Source organism: Rhinopithecus bieti, unplaced genomic scaffold, assembly GCF_001698545.2.
Source record: "Rhinopithecus bieti isolate Rb0 unplaced genomic scaffold, ASM169854v2 scaffold_36959, whole genome shotgun sequence".
In the NCBI taxonomy this organism is placed as follows: Eukaryota; Metazoa; Chordata; class Mammalia; order Primates; family Cercopithecidae; genus Rhinopithecus; species Rhinopithecus bieti.
Genome location: NW_016816945.1, coordinates 554,940 through 581,943, shown reverse-complemented (window position 1 = coordinate 581,943; position 27,004 = coordinate 554,940). Strand labels below are relative to the sequence as shown.

Below are 27,004 nucleotides of genomic sequence, written 5' to 3'. Positions count from 1 at the left end.
TATGGATTTGAAATTCCTATAGCAATTTTAACTTTTCTCAGATACTTAAAGCACCTCCTCTTACTTTCAGCTATTTTAACTATTTTCTTATCTCCTCTGGACTGTAAATTCTTTAATCTCCCTTTGCTGCCACATCCAGGCCTCTACCTAAACCTATACACCAGGATATCTTTCACATACTTAGGCTTTTATCTATACTGCCTCCATTCTAAATCAAGCCACTAGTCTCTTACTTTAATTGTCTCCTGGTTCTCTTCTTCATTCTTTTTCTCTTTTAATCCATTCACCCCACATCAACCAGGGTGATCTTAAAATCAAATCATGTCACTCTGCTATTTAAAACCTGTCAGTGGCTCCCTGTTGTATTTGGACTGTATTTTAAACTTACTACTATTCACGTGATCTTTTCCTTGTACATTTCTCCAACTTCAAGTTGTGCCACTCTTCTTTCTGATTCAGTACAGTTTAGCTACAATGGTTTCCTTCTCTTAGTTCTTCAAAATTATCAAGGTCTTTCCTGTCTGAGGAACACATGCAGTTCTGTATGTTAGAAGCTGGCCTTGCCCCACAGAGTAGTCTTTTCTGATCACTTTATCTGAATTAGGTCTTTGGTACCCCCAAACCCCAGTCCCTGTCTCAGCATCCCATTTGTTTATCACATTTAGCACAATTTGTAATCATTACCATCTTTTTCTGTCTTCTGCAGTGGTATATAAGTCGAATTAATGCAGAGCTAACAGTGTCATACTGTCTAACACATAGTAGATTATTGGTGAATTTTGACTGACTGAAGGGCAGAACATCATTTTACAGAGTCTATTTGTTATAGAAATGGAAGGCCTTATTTCTGGGTGAAGACTTTGTTTAAATTGAGACTTTTAATGCCAAGTGGCAAATCTCTGTCTTGGTATTTCTGTACTCATTAAAAAATTAGAGTAGGCCAGGTGTGGTGGCTCACGCCCTTTCGGAGGCCAATGCAGGCAGATCACTTGAGGCCAGAAATTCAAGACCAGCCTGGCCAACATGGAGAAACCCTGTCTCTACTAAAAATACAAAAATTAGCCGGGCATGGTGGCACATGCGTGTAATCCCAGCTACTTGAGAGGCTGACACCCCAGAATCACTTGAACCCGGGAGGCAGAGGTTGCAGTGAGCTGAGATCGCACCACTACACTCCAGCCTGAGTGGTAGACGAGACTCTGTCTCAAAAACAAAGCGAAACAAATTAGATTTGACTGGGAAGATAGCTTATGTATGTATATAGATAATGTGACTGCAGATTGAGAGTTTATTTTGTAATTGAAATTTGATTTCTAGTTCAGTGTCACTGCAGATGAGTACATTTTAGTTGGGACATCTGGGATGCTTGTGAGTTTTTCTCTGAAAAACTGAAGGACATAGCAGTGCATGTTGATAGGCTTACTGTATAAACAGTGGTTTTATGACAGCTTAAGCTCTGACTCTTTAATTCTTCAATAACTGGAGGTTTTAAGGTAGAAGAATTGCCATTATGGTTAAAAAAAAAACTTTATTATGTGAAAATTTCAAATATATTAAAGTAGAGAAAATTGTTTAATAAATCTCCATTAACTTATCTCACTGGTCTTCGAAAGTTACCAAGTCATGACCCATCTTGTTTCAGAGGTACTCCTACTCATTCTGCCTACTCCTTGGTATATAACTTTATGTATTTTATAGTTAAAAGATAAATTATTTTTAAAAACCCATCACCACACACAAAAACCTATAACCATAGTAACATTGTCAATCATATAGAAAATTAATAACTCCTTAATATCATCAGATATTTAGTATGTGGTCAGATTTCCCTAATAGATATCTCAACTTATACTTTGAATAAGGATCCAAATAAGATCTATATATTGCAGTTGGTTGACGTGGTCACTTACGTCTCTTAATTCTGTAGGTTTTCCTTCTATGTCGACCTTTTGTTTTGCTGTTTACTTAAAGAATAGGGGTTATTTTCCTGTAGTTTTCCATAGACTAGATTATTATTTGCATTTTATATTTCATTAGCAGTTGTAAAATAATACTACCAAATTCTGTCTTCTTTGTATATTAGGTAGAATTCTTCCCTCATCAACTACTTGATTCTATACTAGCTCATTTTGTGTAAGAAAGGCAGGATAAATACTTGATTCTTTTCCCTTACTTGCTAGCTTTCAAAAATAAAGGTTAGTTCCTTAACATCTTCCACTGGTGACTTGTAGGGGAGTGTGTGTATGTGTGTCTGTCTGTGTGTGTGTTTGTGAGAGAGAATATTTCTTCATGAACTCATATTTAAACATACTGAAACCCAATCCATTGCATTTAACCATTTTTGCTTAAATTGTTTCCTTTTTAGCTAGTGAGTCTCCAGATTGACTCCCAATTATTTTTTGACTTACCCTCAGTAGTCTTTTATGTTTCTTACTTTCCAGTTTAATATGATGTTTCAGAATCAAATTGTACATTTTCTGTTCTAGACCTGGAATTGGCTATGTTTTTTTTCAGATGCCCCATCTCCTTTTGAAGTGGGAATTAGTCTTTAGGGACCATAGTCTAGGGGCTTAGAATGCTCATTGCTGCTGGGTTGATACTGTAACTTTTTTGCAGCGTGTTTTTTTTTTTTATTTTATTTTATGAAGAGTTTGATTATATTGTTACTCTTCACCTTGGGTGTGTGTGTGTGTGTACGTACGTACGTGCGCACGTGTGCACACACGCATGTGTTTTTTAGAGACATGGTCTTGCTCTGTCACTCAGGCTGGAATGCAGTAGCATAATCATAGTTCACTGCAGCCTTGAACTCCTGGGCTCAAGGGATCCTCCCACATCAGCCTCCCAGGTAGCTAGGACGACATGTGTGTACAACTACCTAATTTTTTTTTTATTTTTTCAGTAGAGACAGCCTTGCTATGTTGCCCAGACTAGCCTTGAACTCTTGGGCTCAAGCTGTCTTCCTGTCCTGGCCTCCCAAAGTGCTACGATTATAAGAGTGAGCCACTGCACATGGCCTCTGTAGTTTTTTTTTTTTTTTTTTTTAACTATAAGTCACATCACATAAAATCCACCCTTTTAAAGTATACAATTCAGTGATTTTTAATATAGTCATAATGTTGTAGAACCATTACCATTACCTAATTCCAACATTTCATCGTCCTGTTACAAAGGTACCTTGTACCCATTAGCAGCCACTCCCTATTCTTCCCTCAACCTAGCTCCTGGCAACCACTAATCTATTTTCTGTCTTTGTGGATTTACCTTTTCTGGACATCTCATAAAAATGGAATCAAACAATATATGGCCTTTTGTGCCCAAGGTTCTTTCACTTACCATGTTTTCATCCATGTTGTATCATGTATCAGTATTTTATTCCATTTTATTGCTGGATAACTCCATTGTGTATACATTTTGTGTGTGTGTGTGTGTATGTATTTTTTGTTTATCCATTCACATTGTGTTTGTCCATTCATTGATTGATGCATATTTGGATTGTTTGCACTTTTGGCCATCATGAATAATGCTGTTGTGAACATTTGTGTACAAGTATTTACGTGGACATACATTTTCAGTTCTCTTAGGTATATACCCAGGAGTGGAACTGATGGGACATATGATGACTCTGCAACTTTTTTGGGAACTGCCAAACTTTTCCTCAGAGGTTGTACCACTTTACATTCCTGCCAGCAGCATATGGGGGTTTCACCTTCACATTCCACCTACATCTGACAGTAGTGTCTTCCTCACTGGAGTTATATTTTGTTATTTAATAGTTTTGCAAAATGCATTAAATTTACTTCCATTTAAATTGTTTAAGGTACAGCAGTTTGAGTGTATCTATGATGCTATCTTTAGAAATTTTATTCTAGGCCGGGCGCGGTGGCTCAAGCCTGTAATCCCAGCACTTTGGGAGGCCGAGACGGGCGGAGCACGAGGTCAGGAGATCGAGACCATCCTGGCTAACATGGTGAAACCCCGTCTCTACTAAAATTACAAAAAACTAGCCGGGCGAGGTGGCGGGCGCCTGTAGTCCCAGCTACTCCGGAGGCTGAGGCAGGAGGATGGCGTAAACCCGGGAGGCGGAGCTTGCAGTGAGCTGAGATCCGGCCACTGCACTCCAGCCTGGGTGACAGCGGGAGACTCCGTCTAAAAAAAAAAAAAAAAAAAGAAATTTTATTGTAAAACAAATACCTTTTATAAAATATTAGGACAGTTTTTTAAAAATAATTCAGTGTGTTTCTTTTTTGAAAAGGTTCTTTATAACAGTATCTAGTTCTTTTAATAAGGTCATACCCTCAAATTTTCTTTGCCTTTGCCCTTCTCATTTTTAATTAATTCCAACAAGTGCCTTTTTGCACATCTTTACCTATCTAAAATAGCACTTCTGTTACACCATCACCAAACCCTGCTTTATTTTCTTTCCAGCAGTTGCCTGCTGCCTAACATTAGTTATCTGTTTCTAATGAGAAAACCAAAATAAAATTAAGTTCCATGAATTTTTGTTGACAATGGTCTCCCCAAAGTCTACAACAGTGCATGGAGTGTAGTAAATATTGAATAATACTGAATACATATTTATTGAAAAGAATGAATAAATAAGATGATTTTACATTAATTTCAGTTCTTGAGCTAGGCCAAATCACAAAAGTTTGGCTTGGTTTGAAGAGGGGTAAGAATGATGACTCCAACTTGGTTTGTTACTGAACCATAAGGTTCTTCCTCATCCTTCCAGCCTCTAAAAAATGGCGTACCCAAAACCCCTGTCCTTAGTCATCTTTAGCCTCTCCATTTATACTTGCTCCTGCGTTTGGCTTTAATGCCATTCACACACTGATGTCTCCCATTTATGTTTATATCTCTAGATTCCATCTTCTTGATCTCCAGTCTGGTTTAACTAGTACTTTACTTGGCATCTTTGTTTCGATATCTGATAGGTTCTCAAACATAATGTGTCTAAAATGGAAACTTTAATTTCTTGTTCCTTGTCCGTGGAGCAGTTTTTCTTACATGAGAAGAATTTTCTTCTTCTTGGCATGAGAAGAAGCAATTTTCTTACAGTGCCCTTCATCAATAAATAGAAAATCTTTGCTTCTGGTTGCTGACACAAAAAGCTTGACTTCTCTTTTTCTGTCCTATTTAATTCATCAACTCAAATCCTATGGGCAGTATTTTCAAAGTATATCCAGAATTAGTGACATCTCACCACTTCTATCTCTACTACCTTTTCATTGCTATATTTTCTCTTGCTGGGATTATTGACGCCTTCTAATTGGTCTTCCTTTACCCCTTACCCCCAATAGCCTTGACTATTCCCTTGCCCAACAGCCAAAATGATTTTTTTGTTTTTGTTTTTGTTTTCGAGACAGAGTCTCACACTGTCGCCTGGGCTAGATGTGCAGTGGTGCGATCTCAGCTCACTGCAACCTCCGCCTCCCAGGTTCATGTTACTCTCCTGCCTTAGCCTCCTGAGTAGCTGGGACTACAGGCACACACCACCATGCCCTGCTAAGTTTTTGTATTTTTAGTAGAGACAGGGCTTCACTATGTTGGCCAAGCTGGTCTCGAACTCCTGACCTCATGATCTGCCTGCCTGGGCCTCCCAAAGTGCTGGGATTACAGGCATGAGCCACTATGCCCAGCCCAAAATGATTCTTTAAGTCATCTCAGCCAGTCCTCTGCTTGAAACACCTCAGCATGATTTGGGCCTGCTACTGCTTTGATGTTCTCTGTTCCCTTGCTTACATTGCCCTTGAAAGAGTTTTATGCTGCACGTTGAAGCCCAAGCTCCCTGAAATATCCTGTTACAGAAGCTTAGCAAACTAGAAATGTTGGTTTTGCATGAGACTGTTCAAAGAAAAGAGCAACTTACTTACTCTTTGTATAAGCCTATCTTTGGGTTTCTCGTTGGGTATTCTTTACTCCTTTTTTGTTCTTTATAAAACCAGATAAAGGTATTAGTACAGATTATAAGTTTTTAGAAGAACATAGAATATATGGGTAATAAGGCAAATTTATTTTTCCTATTTTGCTCATAAGTCAGTTTGGTTTCCTCAGATAAGGGATCCATTTTGAATTTAGAGATAACCACAAAAACATCCTAAAATACTACAAAAATAATGATTTTGCATTTGCAGGTTGACTTTATTTTTTTGAGACAGGGTTTTGCTCTGTTGCCCAGGCTAGACTGCGGTGGTGTAATCACAGCACACTGCAGCCCTGACCTTCCAGGCTCAGTTAATCTCCCACCTCAGCCTCCTGAGTAGCTGGGACTACAGACATGTGCTGCCATGACCAGCTTTCTAAAATTTATTTATTTATTTAATTTTATTTTTTAGAGACCGAGTTTCACTCTGTTGCCCAGGCTGGTCTTGAATTCCTGAGCTCAGGCCATCTGCCTCAGCCTTCCAAAATGCTGGGATTAGAGGCATAAGCCACCTTGCCTGGCCTACCGGTTGATTTTAATTCTTGCTTTATTCATCAAAGTTTTATGATATTTTTTGTTTTACTGTGAACATTAGGAATGTTAGCCTTTGATACTGTTTTTGCAGAAACAGGTTAAGACTAACAGGATTTTTACAAAGGAATTGTCAAATTGGGATTTGACTAGTAGGAATTGGCTGGGTGATAATCAACTTTTTCTTGGCTGACTCTGATCAGCTGCTTAGGCCTGTGTGTATATATAATACCTTTATTAGGATATGGCCGATTAGGGGAAAAACTATTGCCAATTTTGCCTCCCCCCTCCTTTTTTTTTTCTTTTTTTCCCCCCACCCTCAAAGACCTCACCATAAGGGAAAGAAGAGAGCCTTGTTGGACACTGAAGAAGGAACGGGGATTTCTCCTCCTAATCTGGGCCTCCTGTCATGGTAAGTACAAGGAAATAAGAAAAAAAAAAAAAACCTCTGTCCTGACAGTTAAGTGAACACTAATAAATTCATACCCATTTTGTTTTGTAAGAAATTATTTCTTTTCTTTCCCAGATCTTGTCTCCTTTCTTTTCTTGTTTACTTAGTGGTAATAATTACAGACTACTCCAATATACAGAGCAGTTTCATTTCTATTAACTTTAATCCTGTGAGCTAGATATTGTCTCTTATTTTTCAGTCAGCAAGTAAATGGAATCAAGACTAAAACATACAGTTCTTGGACTCCAGGTTTTTAATTCCTTTTCTAGGAAGTAGCATGTAGTGAAAACTTTGTATATGTGTGTTTGTAGACAAATTGTAAATGGTAATCTGCATATTTATTTTAAAAATGTTTTAAATTGACAAATTATGTATGTATTGTGTAAAACATAATGTTTTGAAATATATATATACCTTGTGGAATGGCTAAATCAAGCTAATTAACATATGTATTACTTCACATAGCATATATGCTTTATGAATTTATGGAAGCAATTCCCTACCTTCCCTGTTCTGTCTCTTTAAGGCAATGTTTTGATCCCATAGTAGGTGGAGCAGCCCTGCACACCCCCTCCTGTATCTTTAACCAGAAAGAGAATTTAATGGACAATTTAATGACTTATGGGTCATTTTGGAGCCCAGCTCAAGCAGAGAAGATGGAGCAACGAGCCAGCCACATTTTCATCAATCCCAAGGAAATGTAAACAGTGCTTCAAGGCTTGAAAAAGAAATGGTCCTCTGTAATATTGTCCTCCTTCTACCTTGTGATGTTTCCTAGATCCAAACTCGGTTTTATGCTGATGCACAGAGAAGGAATTGAAAAGGCTATGTTAATTTCAAGCTTCATTAGGGATGTATGGAAAATGCTTTTCAAAATTAAAAAAACAAACTAGTTGTGCAGAAATGTCATATTAAAAGGAAGAGAAAGGTAACTGCCCTTATCTTAAAGGCATGCCAGTTTTTTCTTAGTTTGTGGGCATTACAACTTTATGATTTATCTTATACCTAAACATTGAACTTTTTCTGTTATTTCTTGATTATACTTTATTTTATTGGTTTTCCCACAGAGTTTTCAATGAATTGAAAAAGTGCTTGTTTAGTATTTCAGCCAGTGCTAATGAATAACAAATGATGGGCTTATGAAAGCAGCTCTGTTCTGTATTGAGGGTTTGTCCTTCATTGTATACCACACAGCTAGTAACAGTGTGGTCCTCTTCCTGGTGCTGCTGGGCTCTCCATGGTGCGTGGCAGAAAGTCTTCCTGGTGTTGTCCCTGGCCTGATGCTGTAGACAACGCTCGGGAGTTGCTTCTGTGTGTACTAGTTGGGGAGTAGCATGGCAATGTATGTATCTTTTGTTTTTGTTTAATTTCTCATAAAGTAACATTGTAACAAGTTTTTACAAATCCTCATTTATAATTCTACCATCAGAACCCATGGTTGTATTCCTTTTTCTTTTCTCTTGAGACAGAGTTGCTCTGTTACCCAGGCTGGAGTGCAGTGGTGCAATATCGGCTCACTGCAACCTCCGCCTACTGGGTTCAAGCAATTCTTGTGCCTCGGCCTCTCAAGTAGCTGGAATTTACAGGCGCCTGCCACCATGCTTGGCTAATTTTTGTATTTTCAGTAGAGATGGGGTTTTGTCATGTTGGCCAGGCTGGTCTCGAATTCTTGACCTCAGGTGATCTGCCCGCCTCAGCCTCCCAAAGTGCTGGGATTACAGGCATGAGCTACCGCGCCCCGTCGGTTATATTCCTTTCTAACTAGTTCATGTCTCATATATATGTTTTATATAGTTAGAATGATACAATAATTTTCTATTTTGCTGGTTTCACTTAATGAATTAAACATTCTCCCATGTTGATTCTTTGGATTCCTAATGATCATTTTACTAGCTGTAAAACGTTCTGCAAGTTGTTGGACCATTGATTTTAATTATATACTGTATTGTAGCATTTAGAGTGTATGTCCTTAATCCTTAGTTTTGTATAGACAATTCAGAAGCATTGAACATTATTTTTGTTTTTAATGTAAACCCCTGTACTAATTTGAGAGTAACATTTCCCCCATCTTTTATACTCTTAAAGGTTCTTAAATGAGATTGGAGTCTGTCTTTGAGAGGTTAAGCATTAGCAAAATATATTTTCATGTTTTGTGGAAAATCTGAAGCCTATGCAGAGAGAAAAGTACAGTGCACTCATATACACATCATTCAGCTGCAGTAATCATAAATTCATGACTATTCTTGTATTTGACTTCTTTTACCCTTACCCCTTGGGCAGTAATCCCAAGCATTTTATCAAGGGAAATGTATTGTTTGTCTTTTAACACCAGTCTTAAGAATATGACTGGAAATGACAGTAGGACTGGTAATTATTTTCACTTCTATGCTTTGCAAACACGAACACTAGATATAAATTCAGTTAGTAGGATTAATTGACTGGTCATCAGTTTCTCCTTCCCATATACTTTATTTTTTTTGAAATGGAGTTTTGCTCTTGTTGTCCAGGCTGGAATGCAATGGCATGATCTTGGCTCACTGCAACCTCCCCCGCCTGGTTACAAGCGATTCTCCTGCCTCAGCCTCCTGAGTAGCTGAGATTACAGGCGCCTGCCACCACGCCCAGCTAATTTTTGTATTTTAGTAGAGGCGGGGTTTCACCGTATTTGTCAGGTGGTCTTGAACTCCTGACCTCAGGTGATCATCTGTCTCAGTCTCCCAAAGTGCTGGGATTGCAGGCGTGAACCACCACACCCGGCCCTTCCCATGTACTTTAAATATTTATCTCTGTGGTTGACTTCTGCTCTGAGGCATGTACTTTCCTCTCCTAGCTGCATAATTTAGCCAGTAGCAGAAACTGGTCTGGAACTGTGGTAATTGGCCCTTTTTCAGTATTTTGTGAGTGACCACTCTGACTTTATGGAGGTGGATGGAGACTACAAAGTGCCAGATGCCACAATGCCTGGTGTTCCTCAGCAGTACCAGGAAATTAATGACATGGAATACATCTCTTTAATAAGTTACTGCTTATAGCCTAGGAGAAATTTGTTTCCAAAACTTACCAGGCCAACATTTCCCAGTTTGTCTCCTTCCAACTTCTCACCTTATTAACCATCTCAAGTTTGGTCTTCTTCATCTATAAAACTCACAGAAACTATAATAAATTCAGGCTAATTCAACTGCTGAATTCAACTGTTCAGCCACATGGGATCACCAGTCCCCTAGATTCAGTGAGTCCTAATGTTATTCCTTTTGGAATAAATGTATTTTTGTGTACAAGGGGAGAAAAGTTCTGAAGTTTTACAGGTAATGTGAACTGAGACAATAGCTTTTAAAAAGAACATTTGTTTGATTTATGAAAAATAGGTATTTCATTCTTGCCTTGCTGGCCTAATTTTCAGTTGTTTTATGTTGAAAATCATCCATTTTCAGTCTTCAGTAGCTATTTTGGTGATATATATTGGTCTGGATTAGCACCCTGGTGAGTGTTCCAGCAAGAGTGAATAGGTAAATGGCTTCTTTTTGTTCTTTACAAGCCTGCTACGTTATTTCAATTCTGTGCTAAAAGTCAGCAGAAAACTAGGTCAGGGAATCACTTAAAGATTAATAATGGGTACCTCTGTAAAATGACCTTACAGAGAATAAAAGTCTAGGTCTTATGAATTTATGTGAGGTAAAAAGCTAGTTAATGTGATGCTGAGAAGATATGTTAAAAGTATACTTTTATGTAAGATTTTTGTTCCCCTCCATGTTTATATAGCCTTTCCTTACTATCCCATATTGGTTTATGAGAAAAATCTCCCTAAATTCAAGATTCTTCACATCTTTAATTTTGTCTCTTTTTTTGGAAACTGTATCTCACTCTGTCACCCAGGCTGGAGAGCAGTGGTGCAATCATGGCTCATCTTTCATAGATAGCACTAGGAGAATGGTTTTAGGAAAAACCTGACTTTTGGAGTGAAGCAGCTTTAATTGGTATTTAGTATTAGAGTATAGTAGACAAGCAGCTCTGATGGTTTCCAGACCTCTTTTTACATTCGTAAATTATTGAGGTACTCCCAGGAGGGTTTGTTTATGTGGGTTATGTCTATTTATACCATATTAGAAAATAAAACTGAGAAATCTTTAAAATGCTTATAAATTCATTTAAAAGTAACAAACCAATTATATGGTAGCATAAATAACATTTTTTGATGAAAAATATTTTTTCCTCATCCGAAGATAGTTTTAGCGTTAACATTTTTGCAAATCTCTTTAATATTTGGCTTAATAGATGACAGGTGAATTCTCATATTTACTTCGGCATTTAGTCTGTTACAATGTTTTCTTTGAAATATAGGAAGAAAATACAGTCTCAGGCAGATACATAGTTAGAAAAGTAGTTACAAAAAGGAAGAGTATTTTAAGTTTTCCCAGATAATTTATATTTTTCTTTAATACTTGACAAGTGGTGTGTTTTTTTGTTTGTTTTTGACACAAGGTCTTGCTCTGTTGCCCAGGCTTGAGTGTAGTGGCGCAATCATAGCTCACTGTACTCTCTACCTCCTCAAGTGCAGGTGATCCTCCCACCTCAGCCTCTTCAGTATCTGGGACTACAGGCATGCGCCACTGTGCCCATCTAATTTCTCTGTTTTTTGTAGAGTTGGGGTTTCACCGTGTTGCCCAGGCTGGTCTTGAACTCCTGGGCTCAAGCGATCTGCCCACTGTAGCCCCCCAAAGTGCTGAGATTACAGGTATAAGCCACGGTGCCTGGCCAGTGGTGGTTCTTTAAAGGTTAGTTGCAGTATAGAATCTGAAACCATATCAGTGAACTTTTTGTATTATATTACATTAAAACCGTTGGTCTGTCTTGCACTTCGAGTGAATCTTTATTCACGTATGATTTTTGTAACATCATGCATTGGTCATTAGGAAAATAATGGGTTCATTCATTGAGGCAGATCTTCAAAAGTTGACATATTTTATTATAGTGTGTATGTTTTTTTAAAATCACACTTGGTAGTACCTCCACTTTAAAGATAAAAGTCCTAAGTACTGGGAAGCTATATAAAGTTCATGGTGGGAGATGAGAGGTTTTCCAAAATCTAATTTTTGCACAAAAGCTTTGTTATTGGCAACTAATACTATCTTTTGTTGTTATTGTTTTTTTCCTAATACTGTCTTTTGGAAAAAAGGCCTGCCAGATGTCCAAGTCTGTATTACATAGTTTTTCCATCAGTTGTTCTTCCAATTAAGAATGATATTCAATGAAAAAAATGGCTAGTTCATCTCTTAATTGAAGCATTTGCACAAGTGCTTTACTTCTTGACACCATAATACTGCACCGTGCATCAGAGGTGTTTTACTTGTATTTCCTCTGTAAAAAAGACTTCTACTTAATGGTCAGGATTTAATAAATAGAATTTATAATATTTCCTTGTTTTATCAAGGTCATTCTTATGAAATTGGTACCACTGCCTCAATTGTGCTAAGGTACCAGCAGTTTTACCTACCAGTTATTTTTTGTACTATTAGTATAGATGTCAATACAGTGAAGAAAGGCAATAATATCGTATTATTGGGAAGGTTTTGATCTCACAGGGCCCTTGTAAGCATCTCAGAGTCTGTGGACTTCATTTTGAGAATCTTGCTAGTGTAGAGTATTACCATTTTATGATTATGGTTGCTGTTAGTAAAATCTTAAGTGTTGTTTATAGATAAGAGGAAAAACTTTTTGGGGGAGGATTTACAAAATTATTGGAATCGTGTTAAGTAATATATACAGAAGCAGCCAGTAACCACTGGTTATAATTCTTAATGCTGTCAGTTGAACATGATGTGACTTTTGCTCTTTTAAAAATTGCTGTGTGGGGCTGGGCTTGATGGCTCACACCTGTAATCCCAGCACTTTGGGAGGCTAAGGTGGGAGGATCACTTGAGCCCAGGAGTTTGAGACCAACCTGGGCAACATAACGAGACCTTTTCTCTACTGAAAATAAAATTAGTCTGGCATGGTGGTGGGTGCCTGTGGTCCCAGATACCTGAGAGGCTGAGGCTGGAGGATCACTTGAGCCCAGGAGTTGGAGGTTACAGTTAGCTGTGATTGTGCTACTGCACTCCAACACGAGTGACAGAGCAAAACCCTGACTTAAAAAAAAAAAAAATTGCTGCGTAAACAGATTCTATTATAATTTAGTCAGGCTTTCTAATAGATGACATTTTCCTCATGTCTTCCTATACCATAAAAATTCATAATGCAAAAGATTACTTTTTAATACAAATTATAATTCAATTCACGTGCATCTAGATGAGAATTTATTGCTGCTTCTTTTGAAATTGTCTTATCAGAAATACGTTTTGTCATATAAGGCAGAATAAATGAAGGATAGTCTTTCAAATATTTTCAACTTGGGAAATTCAGTTCTTAAGCTTACTTTTTCTTAGAAATTGTTTTCAAGCTTTCTATTATGAAAATTTCACATATAACCAGAGTAGACACAATGATAGAGATAATGAACTCTCACCCAGTTTCATGAATTATTAATTCAAAGATAGTCCTGTTTCACTTACGTCCCACTTCTTCCTTACTCCCGCCCCAATTATTTTGAAGCAAATTTCAAATGTCACCTTTCATTTTTAAATATTTCAGTATGTGTCTCTCAAATAATTTAAGATTGTAACTTAAAGAGAAAAAAAGCGTTATATCTTGGTTTCTCTTAAAAGTAATGTGGGGCTGGGCACAGTGGCTGAGGTCTGTTATCCCAGCACTTTGGGAGGCTGAGGCAGCTCTATCACCTGAGGCCAGGAGTTGGAGACCAGCCTGACTAACATGGCAAAACCCCATCTCTACAAAAATAGTAGCCAGGTGTTGTGGGGCACACCTGCAGTCCCAACTACTCAAGAAGCTGAGGCAGGAGAATCGCCTGAACCTGGGAGGCCGAGGTTGCAATGAGCCGAGATTACACCACCACACTACCTGTGCACTACACTACCAGTGCACCACTGCCTGGGTGACAGAGGGAGACTCTGTCTTAAAAAAAAAAAAAAAAAAAAAGGAAGAAGAAATGTATTAATCAACCTGTTAGTGCCTAAAAGAAATATTCTAAACTTTTTGACATGTTTTTTTTTTCTTTTTTTGTATCAATGTGCTTTCAGACCAGTTGTACCTAATATAATGGATAAAAAACTTTTTAAGATCAGTATTGTTTCCTCGAGCTTTTCTGCCTGTTCACCTTGGTCTTCGTACTTTCATTGTGATTATGCTAGCAGACATGGCAGAAAAACCAAATATGGATGATTAGAAGCTTTGAAATTATTTTAAGGTTTTGGACTTTTCCAGGATGAAGAGACTCGGCACAGCCTTGAGTGCATCCAGGCCAATCAGATCTTTCCCAGGAAGCAGCTGATCCGGGAGGATGAGAATCTTCAGGTAATTATAGGCCACTTTTAAATGTAAAATATTTATTTAGCATTAACTGTATAGCAGAGTTAATGGATTGAAGTGTAGTGTGATAGATAGATAGGTAGATAGGTAGATAGAAAGAAATGCAAGCTGGAAAACATCTCATTTTAGCCAGACTTATTTCCTGAGAATCCACTGTTTAAGATTATCTTCTCTGTATCATTCCTTTAGTAGTTCAGAATTTGAATAACTAGATATATTTGAATTCGGTGGGTATAAACCCATCCTCTTTAGGTTCCTTGTCTACTTATGTGCTGTGTTTTCAACTTCAGTGGCAGAGGTTTTATCATCCATTCAGCCAACTAATGTTTGAAGCCTTTTTTTTTTTTTTGAACTGTGAAGGGTTTCTTTCATTTTGAAGGTTCCTTTCCTTGAACTTCATGGAGAGAGCACAGAGTTTGTGGGCCGTGCTGAGGATGCCATCATTGCCCTTTCCAATTACAGACTTCACATCAAGTTCAAGGAGTCTCTTGTTAATGTAAGTGATTACCAACTGTTCTTCCTCTAAGGTAGATGGAGAAAGGAAGCCAAAAAACTTAATGCTCTCAAAGAGAGTAGAGGCATACAGAATTGGGAGTGAAAGCATTAATAGCTCTGCTTTTCTCACTTAATTTAGCACTCAAGGAATACTAGGTCAGCAAGCAACTCTTATGCTTGATTTAAAATGATGTGTGTAGTTGTCAGCTGAGGTGTCCATTGTTTAGTTAACAGTGAATGATTTGCACTAGGTAATGCTGTACCATTAAGCTTTATAAAGGTGTAAAGGCTGAATAGGCTTTTATTCCCCAATCTTTAGTAGTTACCAACTGCCTTAGTTGAGGTAATTCCCTGGGCCTTAATGTCAAATGATGAGATGTACTTTGAGCTCACTGCAGACTCTCATTACAGCATGAAGTTACTCTAATGACTCCTTGGTGGTATAAGTGTAGATGTTAAGTATAATGTTTATTTGCATAATGGACTATGTATTACTGAAGAAAAGGCAAGGCTCTTGATTCTCAAGAGTACATTTACCCTTTTCAGTTATGAATGTCCTCTCAGTGAACTGGTTCTTTCAGTGCTCTGCTACCATTAGTCTTAAATGAAAGCAACAAAGGCCTGAAAATTCGTTTACTTACAGCAAATGCCTTCTTCCTTCTTTACTTGCCAGTGTTGTGGCTTTCTACACTCCACTTCCAGCACAGAGAAGTGTGTATTATGACACGTTAAAACAGCTCAGAACTGTAATTCCATGCAGACTGTGTTTTGGGTTCATTTTGAGATTCTTTGAAATCTATTGGGCCGGGCGCGGTGGCTCAAGCCCGTAATCCCAGCACTTTGGGAGGCCGAGACGGGCGGATCACGAGGTCAGGAGATCGAGACCATCCTGGCTAACACAGTGAAACCCCGTCTCTACTAAAAAAAAAATACAAAAGACTAGCTGGGCGAGGTGGCAGGCGCCTGTAGTCCCAGCTACTTGGGAGGCTGAGGCAGGAGAATGGCTTAAACCCGGGAGGCGGAGCTTGCCGTGAGCTGAGATCCAGCCACTGCACTCCAGCCTGGGCAACAGAGCGAGACTCCATCTCAACAACAACAACAACAACAAAAAGCTTTTGTTCATTTGTTTTACTCAGCAATTAAAGAAAAGCTCAGTGGCTGTCATTTATTTTTTTTGGTAGTTGACATTTTTTACTTGTTACTATCATTCTTCTTTGTAGTTAAGCATTTATGTCCAAGAGCAGTTTTGGCCTGAATCCCTTCTGGCTTCTAGATTTGGGCCGTGATTATAGCAGTTACATCAGTTTCTATCAGCTAAAGATACACACCAGATTCATTAAGGAAAGAGCCAATGCTGTTCTTTCATACTATGTAGCACTCTGTTCAGAAGGGTCCACTTGGATTTGAGTAGTCGTAATGGGGAGGGGAAAGGGGTTCTGGAAACACCTATAAAATCCCAGCAACTGAGAATTCCCCACCAGCTACTGTGGAAGTAATGATAGTAATGTTCAGTAGAACTGCCCAATTTAACTTTGTGTTCTTTCAGTGTTTGAATTGCTGGAATTATAATTAAATTGCATGTGAGAATGATAGTTTTATATCATTGCGTTTTCTCATATACTGTATTTATCAGTTTATTGGTTGATGGCCAGGTATTTCAGAGACTATTTTTAGAACTATTTGAGAATAAGGTCTGCCGGAAAGCATGAAACTGATTATGTCATTCATCAGCTTAAAGCCCTTCAGTGTTTCTTCACTGCTTCTGTGATGAAGATCAAATTATTTAGCATGGCATGAAGCTGTTTGTGATCCTTGGTCCCTGCAATGTTGTCAGCTTCCCTCCTTTCCCCATTTTCACGTTTTTTTACTTGTAAAAGCAGCCTCCTTATACTCTTCAGCCATACCTCACATCTCTCTATTCCCTTTTCTGCCCAGAAACTTCTATTCATCTGTCAAAATTCAGTTCAGGTGATAACTTCTATGAAGCCTTTCTTAGTCCCAGTTCCCTCTATGAACGTTAATTACACTCTTTCTTTACTTTGTCTTTATCTCATACATTCTTTTATAACATTTACCAATTAGGTTGTAATTTTTGGTTAATTGTCTTTGTATCTTTAAGATCCAGCATGTCTCGTGGTGCCACAATATTCAGTAAATATTCAATGAATTGAAGTCAATGTGGGTTTGAAGTGGGCATTAGAACCTTTTCCCCCTTTGGCGTTTAAAGCTTATTTTAAAACAGTACATATCTGTGTGAATAGGCTGTGTCTTAATTGTCTCTAAGGATAGCTGTGTGAGTAGGTTGTTGACTGGAATTGCTGATCCCCATTGTGATTGAGAGATAATGCTTAAGGAAACTTGCCACTGTTCTTTCTTTTGATCCATTTTCTTTACCTGAAAGTGTTTTTTCTGTTAGCATCATAACCCTCTAAAGCATAGAGCCTACATGTTACTTAAAAAGCCCAGGGTAGGCCAGGTGCAGTGATGCACGCCTGTAATCCCAGCACTTTGGGAGGCTGAGGCGGGCAGATCACCTGAGGTTGGGAGTTCGAGACCAGCCTGGCCAAAATGGTGAAACCCTATCTCTACTAAAACTACAAAAATTAGCTGGGCATGGTGGCATGTGCTATTCAGGAAGCTGAGGTAGGAGAATCACTTAAACCCAGGAGGTGGAGGTTGCAATGAGCCGAGATTACGCCACTGCACTCCAGCCTAGATGACAGAGGGAGACTCTGTCAAAAACAACAACAACAACAAAAAAAACCCACAAAAACCCCAAGGTAATGACTTTGTACAGAAAAATGATGGTGTAAAAGTATTTTGGCATTGCAGTGACTTAAAAAATTTCAGATTGAGAGAGACTAGAACTCCTCCATAAAAATAAATTAATTTATCACAACTAGTACTAAGAGATTCCTGAAACCTGAAATCTGGAGGTACTTAGGAAACAAGGATTCCTCCTGCATCAGGTCCTGGGTGGAGATCAGACAGTTGGTAGTGGTGTTGCCCCTCCCTCTTTCCTTTCTCAGCAAATAAGTGTTTCAATAAAATGTTAGATCAGGAGGCTCTCTTTAAAGGTTATTTTATCTATATCAAACACATTTAAACCATCAAAGCCCAAACGTACCAGTATATGTTGTGGCATGCCCCAGTTTGCGTCATTTTGTATGCTTAAATCAAAATACTTAGCACTTTAGAAAATGACTTACCATCATGTTTTAAATAGCTACCTGATATCATGTATTCTCTTTTAATTTCACAGCACATTGAGTAAAATGTGTCTGTAGGTTTTGATACCATAAACATAATTACTTTAATTCACACATTCACTGAATATCAAGTTCCAGTTCCTGTGGTAAAGAATCTCTGTAGTAGTTTATGTGTAGCATTTAAGGTATAAACTGCTTCTATTCTGTGCTTTTCCCAAATTATTACATATTTACAGATGTAGTTCTTTGAAGCTTAGATAATTTATAAACAAGTTAAAGTGTTCAAGTGGAATTCATGAACATTTAAAAGTGTGCGCGTGTGTGTGTGTGTAATTTAATAGACTCTTTCTCAATCTGCTGCTTCTGAAATCCCAGTAAGTAGCATAAAAATTCTAGGCGGTTGCTGCACCTGTGCTTGGAGCTAATTGATTTTGAGTGTTAGATGCTGACTTTGCAAATCAGCAGAATGTTTCCCCTCTGCATGAGTCCTTTTCCTTTTACTGGACCAAATTCTAGTTGTATGCTACTATGAGAACAATTTGTAGGGTAAGGAAAAAGCCCTATAGTTTATACATAAGCAGATGGAATTGTGACCTTCAAAAAAATGTAGAACAAGTTTCTATTAGAAATAATTTGTAAAATCAACACTAGTATTTTTTTCTTTCACTTTGTTTTTGGAGACGGAGTTTCACTCTGTCGCCCAGGCTAGAGTGTGGTAGCACAGTCTAGGCTCAGTGCAGCCTTAGCCTCCTGGGCTCAAGTTATCCTCCCACCTCAGCCTCTCAAAGTGTTGGTACTACAGGCATTAGCCACCACACCCTGCTGCAAAGGAGGTTATTGTTAATACTTAATGCACTTTTATCTAGCATTCATATAATAGTGAGAGCCTCCGAAAGCAGTGCTGGAGGCTTGTAATTTGTCAAAGGTGAACAACAGAGTTTGAGTCTTAAACCAGTGACAGTCTTTTGCTGGTTAGCGGATTTTTGGTTGTTGTTTTTTGAAACAGGGTCTTGCTCTGTCGCCCACGCTGGAGTGCAGTGGCGCCATCATGGCCCACTGCAGCCTCAACTTCCTGTGCTTAGGTGATCCTCCCACCGCAACCTTCTGAGTAGCTGGGTCTACAGACACGTGCCACCATGTTCAGTTAATTTAATTTTATTTTTCGTAGAGATGTCTATGTTGCCCAGGCTGGTCTCAAACTCCTGAGCTCAAGCAGTCCACCCACCTTGACCTCCCAAAGTGCTGGGATTACAGATGTGAGCCGCTGCACCCAATTTTTTGTTTTGTTTTATTATTTTATTTTATTTTTTTATCCTTATTTTTTAATGTTATATTATTGTAGTGACAGGGTTTCACCATGTTGCCCAGGCTGGTCTTTAACTCCTGGGCTCAAGCGATCCTCCTGCCTTAGCCTACCAAAGTGCTGGGATTGTAGGTGTAAGCCGTTGTGCCTGGCCCTGATTAGTTTTTAAATGGAAAGATTTTGCTCCCAGATATTCCACTTTATTACTGATTTTAGATTTAGACCCATTTTTACTCTGTTACTGGCATTTTAACTTCAGGTGTACAAGTACAAGGTTAGTACTTCACATTCAGGCTATAAAAGGGTGTTTGTTTTAAAAGGTAGAAATTATCCCACTCTAAATTCTGGTGTTTAAAAATAATGCACATGTATGCACACACACCCAGAATGAGTTGAGGAGGTAAATATAGTAGGGTATGATGGCATCAGATCCCTCTGAAATGTGACAGTACTTTGGACATAACCTGTGCATGTCTGTTAAGTTTTTAAACTGCCGCTCTTCTGCTTTTGTTTTTGTTTTTTTGGATTGATGCTCTTAAGGGTGTTAGTGTCTGTGATATAACTTTTGGCTTTTTGAGGAATTGGTTGTAGCACTGAATGTGTTTGATGCATTGTTTGAGCCTGAGTTTGGTGAAATTTATATTAGGAAAAGCATTTTAAAGTGAGATTGTGTTACCTGGCAGGTGGAGATAGAGGAGAGAGGAGCAAAAAGAAAATGAGTTGTTACAAAACATTGAATCAGTAGGTTTGAGGGATTTGAAAGTGAGTTTATCTTGCTACTGTGTTACAAAAAGAATTGCATCTGAGGAGTTTTGATTTAAACTCTATTTTTCTCTTGAAGATCCCTGGTGGAGAAGCTACTTATTTGTGCAAGAAAAACTAAAGTACAGCTCATATGGAAGAGAAGTCCAAGTGTAGGGGAGGAAAGAAAGGCACACCATGTGTGGTGGAAGGAGCCCAGGCTGGAGGACAGACACGGATTCTGGTCCTGACTTTACTACTATACTAGCTTATAGTGTAGTAGTTTAACCTTCCTGGGCTGTAAAGTGGACTGGCTCTTGAATCTGTAATTTGCTTTTGAGTTTGAATGTAGGGTATCTCTAGTTATAGAAATGGTAAGAGATCATTTTCTTACATGAGGAAATTTGAACCTAAAGCAATGGAGTGGGCCTTAAGAAAGTAGGGAAACAGTATGTTTTGGATGGAAGTATCAACAGGAGAAGGCCAATTCTGCCTTTTAGAAAAGTCATGATGGACTTGGCGCAGTGGCTCACACCTCTAATCCCAGAACTTTGGGAGGCCGAGGCAGGTGGATCACCTGAGGTCAGGGGTTCAAGACCAGCCTGGCCAAATGGTGAAACCCCATCTCTACTAAAAATACAAAAATTAGCTGGGTGTGGTAGCAGGCGCCTGTAATCTCAGCTACTCAGGAGGCTGAGGCAGGGAGAATAGCTTGAACCTGGGAGGTGGAGGTTGCGGTGGACTGAGATTGCACCATTGCGCTCCAGCCTGGGCAATAGTAACAAGACTGTCTCAAAAAAAAAAAAGAAAAGAGGCAATCTGTGGACGGAGCGCTGAAGGGAAACACTGGAGTAGAAAGGAGAAGAAAAGGGAGACATTTGTTATAAAAATCATGTGTTTCTCTTTTATAGGTCTCTATTCTTGCTGCATATTAAACTTTCCTGCTTGTGACAATCTGCATGAATATTAAAATCTGTTCTCCATATCTGTGACTTGTATACACATGGTTGATTTTGGTGACTTGCTAGTGTCTGCAATCCGATTTCAACCCATAGAACCAACATTTTAATTCTTCTTTCTTAAATTTATGATGTTAAAATACAGAAAAAAAATGTGTGTATATATTGCCTGAATTTTAGGTAGCAAATGTTTTGCATGCTCTGAGATACTTTATTCTATTAAGTTTGGGCACAGGCCATTGGGCTCTGATTTAGTAATAAGGATGTAAAACTTACTTGTTCTTTGTAGCAAAGTAGCAAAGGCTAATCCATTTCCCCCAGCAGCTGCTAAGAGCATTAGCTGGTTTTCATGTCTTCTGTCCATAAAGTCAGTCAGTTGCAGGGGACTTGGGATGCAGGTGACTGACTGCTGCAAGAGCAGCCTCTTCATGTGGATTTCTAAAGCTCACTCTAATCGTATCCGAGACTCTTCCCAGGCCCCATGCCTGAGATTTCCTTAGTTGTGACTGAGGTTCAGAAAGCAGAGGCTGATGGCACATGGGAAGGCTGGAGGCTTGCCCAATGAAGCTGGCAAAATTTTAATTGGTAACATTTTAGAAAATTGAGATTAGAATTCATGCCTCTTAATTGCCGGTCTGCAGCCACATTTTGGGGGGATATATAGGGAGTAAGGTAGTTAGCAGGAGTATATACAAAATAAAAAACAGTAAGTGTCTGTTACAGGCTACCCAGAGGACTGGCCTCAGGACAAAGCAATGTTGTCTTCTAATCTCTATCTTCTTAATCTCAATATTTCTTCTTTATAGTGTATCTCTGATAAATTGTAGGTTTGTTTTTTTTTTCCCCTTAGATGCACAGGTCTTGGAAGAATTCTTAGTTGCATCAGTTGCAGTTTCTAACAGCACCTTGGGGTTAAGGACGTAAACAAAAACAGAGGGCCAAAAGCTCCTTTTGTTCTCAGAACACAGGCAAGATTTTTTTTTTTTTTTTTGAGATGGAGTTTCGCTCTTGTTGCCCAGGCTGGCGTGCAATGGCGTGATCTCAGCTTACCGCAGTCTCTGCCTCTGGGATTCAAGTGATTCTCCTGCCTCAGCCTCCGGAGTAGCTGGGATTACAGGCATGTGCCACCACACCCGGATAAGTTTGTATTTTTAGTAGAGATGGGGTTTCTCCGTGTTGATCAGGCTAGTCTCAAACTCCCCACCTCAGGTGATCTGCCCACCTCAGCCTCCCAAAATGTTGGCATTACAGGCGTGAGCCACCGCGTCCAGCCAAGATTTCTTAGTCTTTCTCTGACCCCCAGTCCTATTACATTTGTAAGGGAATTTTTGTAGACTGTAGACTTAAAAGCAAGAAGACTTTAGTCCTAAGGTAGAAACTCCCAGTCATTTATGTGAGTAATATTATTTTGCTTTCTTCTCTTCTTTAACCCCTGCCCCAGTTTGTTTCTTTGTCCATCACTGGGCTTCTTTTTGATCCCTGCATCCTCATTCTGAGAGTTCTCTGCTGACTGGCAGCTCCGTGGTGGGGCAGAGTTTGCAGGAAGCTTGTTCCTGAAACTGGCTCAGCTAACACGAGGGCCAGCCTGTGCAGACAGCACTCTTGTTCCTGTCTGCATTGGAGGAGACTGCCTCCTCTTTGCATACTAAACACAAGTTGTTGGAATGCTATTTGCAACTCCCAGAGCCACATTTTGGCTAGGCTTGATACAGTGTAAGAGGCAAATGGCCCACTCCTTTTTCAAGGAGTGAAAGTATTCACTATTATTTTACCAGGTTTGCCTTGAAAGCCTGGAAATTGCTTTTTGAAGCCAAGGGTTGAATTAGGATGATTTGAGGGATAGGACGACGATCCTCATATTGTCGATGATCCTCATATTGTCCTGAAGATTTGGCACCCTGTCTAGATGCATTTGCTTCTATCTGTCTCCCTTCTATCTGCTGTTATACATAATCCTGTGTCCAGTAGAGTCTGCAGACCAGATTGGCAAGGAGGAACCATTCCAGCTTGTTCAAACCTCAAGCCCCATTTTGCAAACAGGGCTCCTAACTGATCTTTTGAAGCAAATCTGACATAGTTATTATAGTTTTAGCATCTTTGATCACTGTATGGCCTTCTCCCTCCTTTTTGATACCTTTGAATCTATTCTACTTAGTAGAGAGCCTGGCCAGAAGCTATTGTCTTTTCTGTGCAATCCACAGTCAGCTTAGAACTCTAGTCTTTTTCAGGAGCCTCATTGGCTGACACTAAGCCATAAGCCCACTCTGTCATTTGGGGCAAACAGTAGTTTCCCACTGGTGTTCTGATCTGTAGTTCTTTTCTATAAGCAAGAAAAGATTACTGTTCTGGCTCCCTTCAGCTTCTGTGTCATTGCATCATTGCAAATCATAGTCAGTTATAGCATCTAAAAGTAGTACTCTGATCTTGTGAATTCAGTGCCTGAGAGATATATTCTCCCCTTCTTCCAAAGGTGGTGCCACCTCTTTGTTGCCTTCATGCTATGACATGACTTGAGACCACTGATTTAGAGAGAAAAGGAAGTCCTAATTCACTTTGTAGTAAATAACTTGAGTACTGTTGATGCAGATAAGTTTGAAGTTCTATTTTTGTTGCTTTCCCTTATAGATCTTTTTAATTAGTCTTGTTGGACACATTGAAGAACTCCAGGGTCAAAGTCTTTTTGACTAAGAGGACTTCATTTTTTTTTTTAAATTGCAGGTTCCATTACAGCTTATAGAAAGTGTTGAATGCCGAGATATATTTCAGCTTCATTTGACTTGCAAAGACTGCAAAGTTATCAGGTATGTGGTATGTTTGTGTTGCTGTTTAGTGTGGAAAATATTTTTTAAAGAATGGGTCCATTATTTGGTAACTTAGTAAAATACCTTTTGATGATTAACGTCATTAGGAATATTTTCTGAGTAGTTTTTGCCTGAAATATTTTATCTGTAGGATGTATACTTTGCTATGTTGAAAGATTTTTTTTTAATTTGGAAATAATTTTAAATTTACAAAAGTAAAATACTAAAAGAACATCAGTACACCATTCACCCAGATTCACTCGTTAACATTTTACCATTTGCTTTATTATTTGCAGAGGCCTGGGGTGTGTGTGTGTGTGTGTGTGTGTGTGTGATTCTTTTTCTGAACAGATTGAGAGTAAGTTACATAATCATGGCTCTTAATCCCAAAATACTTTAGTGTGCTTTCCTAAGAATAGGGATATTTTCTTACATAACGATAGCATCATCAATTTTCAATTTTACATTGATAATACATATATCCAGTCTACTATACATGTTCCAGTTTTGTCAGTTCACCTAATGACCTACTGATATTTTTTTATAGCATTCTCCCTCACCTCATTCAGTACAGGATCCAGTCTAGGTCATATATTGCATTTAGCTGCCATGACTCTGTAGCCTTCTTTAATCTGGAACATTTTGTTTTGTTTTGTTTTGTTTGTTTTGAGACAGTCTTGCTCTGTCGCTCAGGCTGGAGTGCAGTGGCACGATCTCAGCTCACTGTCTCCGCCTCCTGGGTTCAAGCGATTCTCCTGCCTCAGCCTCCTGAGTAGCTGGGATTATAGGCGTGTGTCACCACACCTGGCTAATTTTTTGTATTTTTAGTAGAGACGTGGTTTCACCATGTTGGCCAGGCTGGTCTTGAACTCTGACCTCGTGATCTGCCCGTTTTGGCTTCCTAAAGTGCTGGGATTACAGGCATGAGCCACCATACCCGCCCAATCTGGAACATTTTCTACAGCCTTACTTTCTTTTATGACGTTCACATTTTGCAAAATATAGTCTTTTGTTTTAATGGAATACTTCTCATTTTGTGTTTGTCCAGTGTTTCCTCAATTGAGGTTATGTTTTCTCAACTGGAATACTGTATATATGATGTCACGTCCTTTTCAGGGTATTGTATTACATCTGGAAGTACCGTGTCCACATATCTTTCACTGGTCATGTTAATTTTGATTATTCCAGTCGAGATGTCACCTGGTTTCTCTAATTTCTGCATTTTCTCTCCGGCAACTAAAAACAGTCTGGGGGGGCACTTTGAAACAGTGCAAATGTCCCTGCTTCTCATAAAAATTTCTCCATAAGTTTAGCATTCTTTGATGATTTTTATCTGCTCTTAACTATAATGGTTGCAGGCTGGGTGCGGTGGCTCACGCCTGTAATCCTAGCACTTTGGGAGGCCTAGGCGGGTGGATCACTTGAGGTCAGGAGTTCGAGACCAGCCTGACCAACATGGCAAAGCCCCGTCTCTACTAAAAATACAAAAATTAGCTGGGTGTGGTGGTGCATGCCTGTAGTCCCAGCTATTCGGGAGTCTGAGGCAGAAAAATTGCTTGAACCTGGGAGGCAGAGGTTGCAGTGAGCTGAGATCAAGCCACTGTACTCCAGCCTGGGTGACAGAACAAGACTCCATCTGAAAAACAAAAAACCAAAAACCAACAACGATGCCTGAAATGCATTTTTAAATTTAATAGCTCTAGAGGTCTTAAATTCCACAAGTTTTTACTGCATTCCTCTGACCTTTTCTGGGGTGTCAGTAAACATTATGTGTGGGTATATTGATAAGCCACCGTGATTGGGATGAGGGAGAGGTTTAAGTGACCCCTTGGTTTTAAGACAGGTATTTAAATTGCTTTTTAGTCAGTGAGATTTGGCTTATTTTTGATAGATACTGGCTACACAACTCAGTTAAAGAAGGTAGTTGCTTATTAATTAATTTTAACATTGCAGTCAAAAAAGGCCAAATATTTAAACAAATCTTTATTTTTATTTATTTTCTTGAGACAAGGCCTCACTCTGTTGCCCAAGCTGGAGTGCAGTGGTGTGATCTTGGCTCACTGCAAACTCTACCTCCCTGGTTCAAGCGATTCTTGTGCCTCAGCCTTCTGAGTAGCTGGGATTACAGTTGCATGCCACCACAGCTGGCTAATATTTTTGTATTTTTATTAGAGATGGGAGTTTTGCCATGTTAGCCAGGCTGGTCTCGAACTCCTGACCTCAAGTGATCTGCCCGTTTTGGCCTCCCAAAGTGCTGGGATTACAGGCATGAGCCACTGCACTCAGCCTAAACACATCTTTAATAAATTAGTTTTCAGTAATTATTTTAACTCCTTAGTTGTATATACTGAAAATTGCAGTTGACAATAGAATTGTTTTGTTCTCTACATGGTCATAGTTGAAAGTTTCAGTGTAGTCTGTCTTTTGGATCTGATTTGGCCTAATAGCTAAATATTGAAATTACTCCCTAACTGGCTAAAAATAATGCTGTGGTTTTTTGTTTGTTTGTTTTAAACTTGTGCTAATATGTTACTACAAAACAAAAAGGATTTTTCTAAACACATTTTTTATTAGGGACAACCATAAAACTTTGATGGAAGAAGTAGAATGAAGCTCCACTCGAAAGAGAATAGCTGCCATTTTTCTGTAATAATTGTCATTAATAAATCTTAGAAGAGATTTCATTAGTCTAAAAAAATAGGTTTTCCACATGGTCAGCTTCCTTTTTTGGACATTTTGGTCCATTGGCTAACATTTGTTTTTCTTATAAGTGAAAATGAGCATGCAAATGACTGCCTGCCTCAGACGCTTTCTTGACTGTGGTTCCCACTTCACTACAAGTGGGCATTCTTGAAGTAATGGCTTTTCTTACATTTCACTTCAACTGTCTGATTACATCCACACTTGTTTGGCTTTACAAAAGGTGTCAGTTTTCAACTTTTGAGCAGTGTCAAGAGTGGCTGAAGAGACTAAACAACGCAATCCGACCACCTGCTAAAATAGAAGATCTCTTCTCATTTGCATACCATGCTTGGTGCATGGAGGTCTATGCCAGTGAAAAAGAGCAACATGGAGACCTGTGCAGACCAGGTATGCCTTTCTGAAATGTGCAAATGGCCAGGGGCTTTATCAAGCTACTGATGGAGGTACTTTTAACATGAAATGG

At 38.9% G+C, this 27,004-nt stretch overlaps 1 protein-coding gene across 10 annotated transcripts in view; it reads left to right on the top strand.

The window, feature by feature from the left end:
• MTMR3 (myotubularin related protein 3) overlaps nt 1–27,004 on the top strand; it is a 146,492-nt gene that overhangs the window by 76,376 nt on the left and 43,112 nt on the right. For 9 of the 10 annotated variants that reach the window (XM_017855589.1, XM_017855587.1, XM_017855585.1 and 6 more), the window contains 5 exons: nt 6,783–6,869; nt 14,226–14,315; nt 14,710–14,826; nt 23,756–23,838; nt 26,762–26,928. In XM_017855589.1, coding sequence (XP_017711078.1) covers nt 6,867–6,869; nt 14,226–14,315; nt 14,710–14,826; nt 23,756–23,838; nt 26,762–26,928 — 460 coding nt within the window. In that variant the 5' untranslated portion in view covers nt 6,783–6,866. Of the gene's footprint in view, nt 1–3,573; nt 3,665–6,782; nt 6,870–14,225; nt 14,316–14,709; nt 14,827–23,755; nt 23,839–26,761; nt 26,929–27,004 lie in introns of those variants that run through there. The other variant, XM_017855582.1, reaches the window with a different exon arrangement.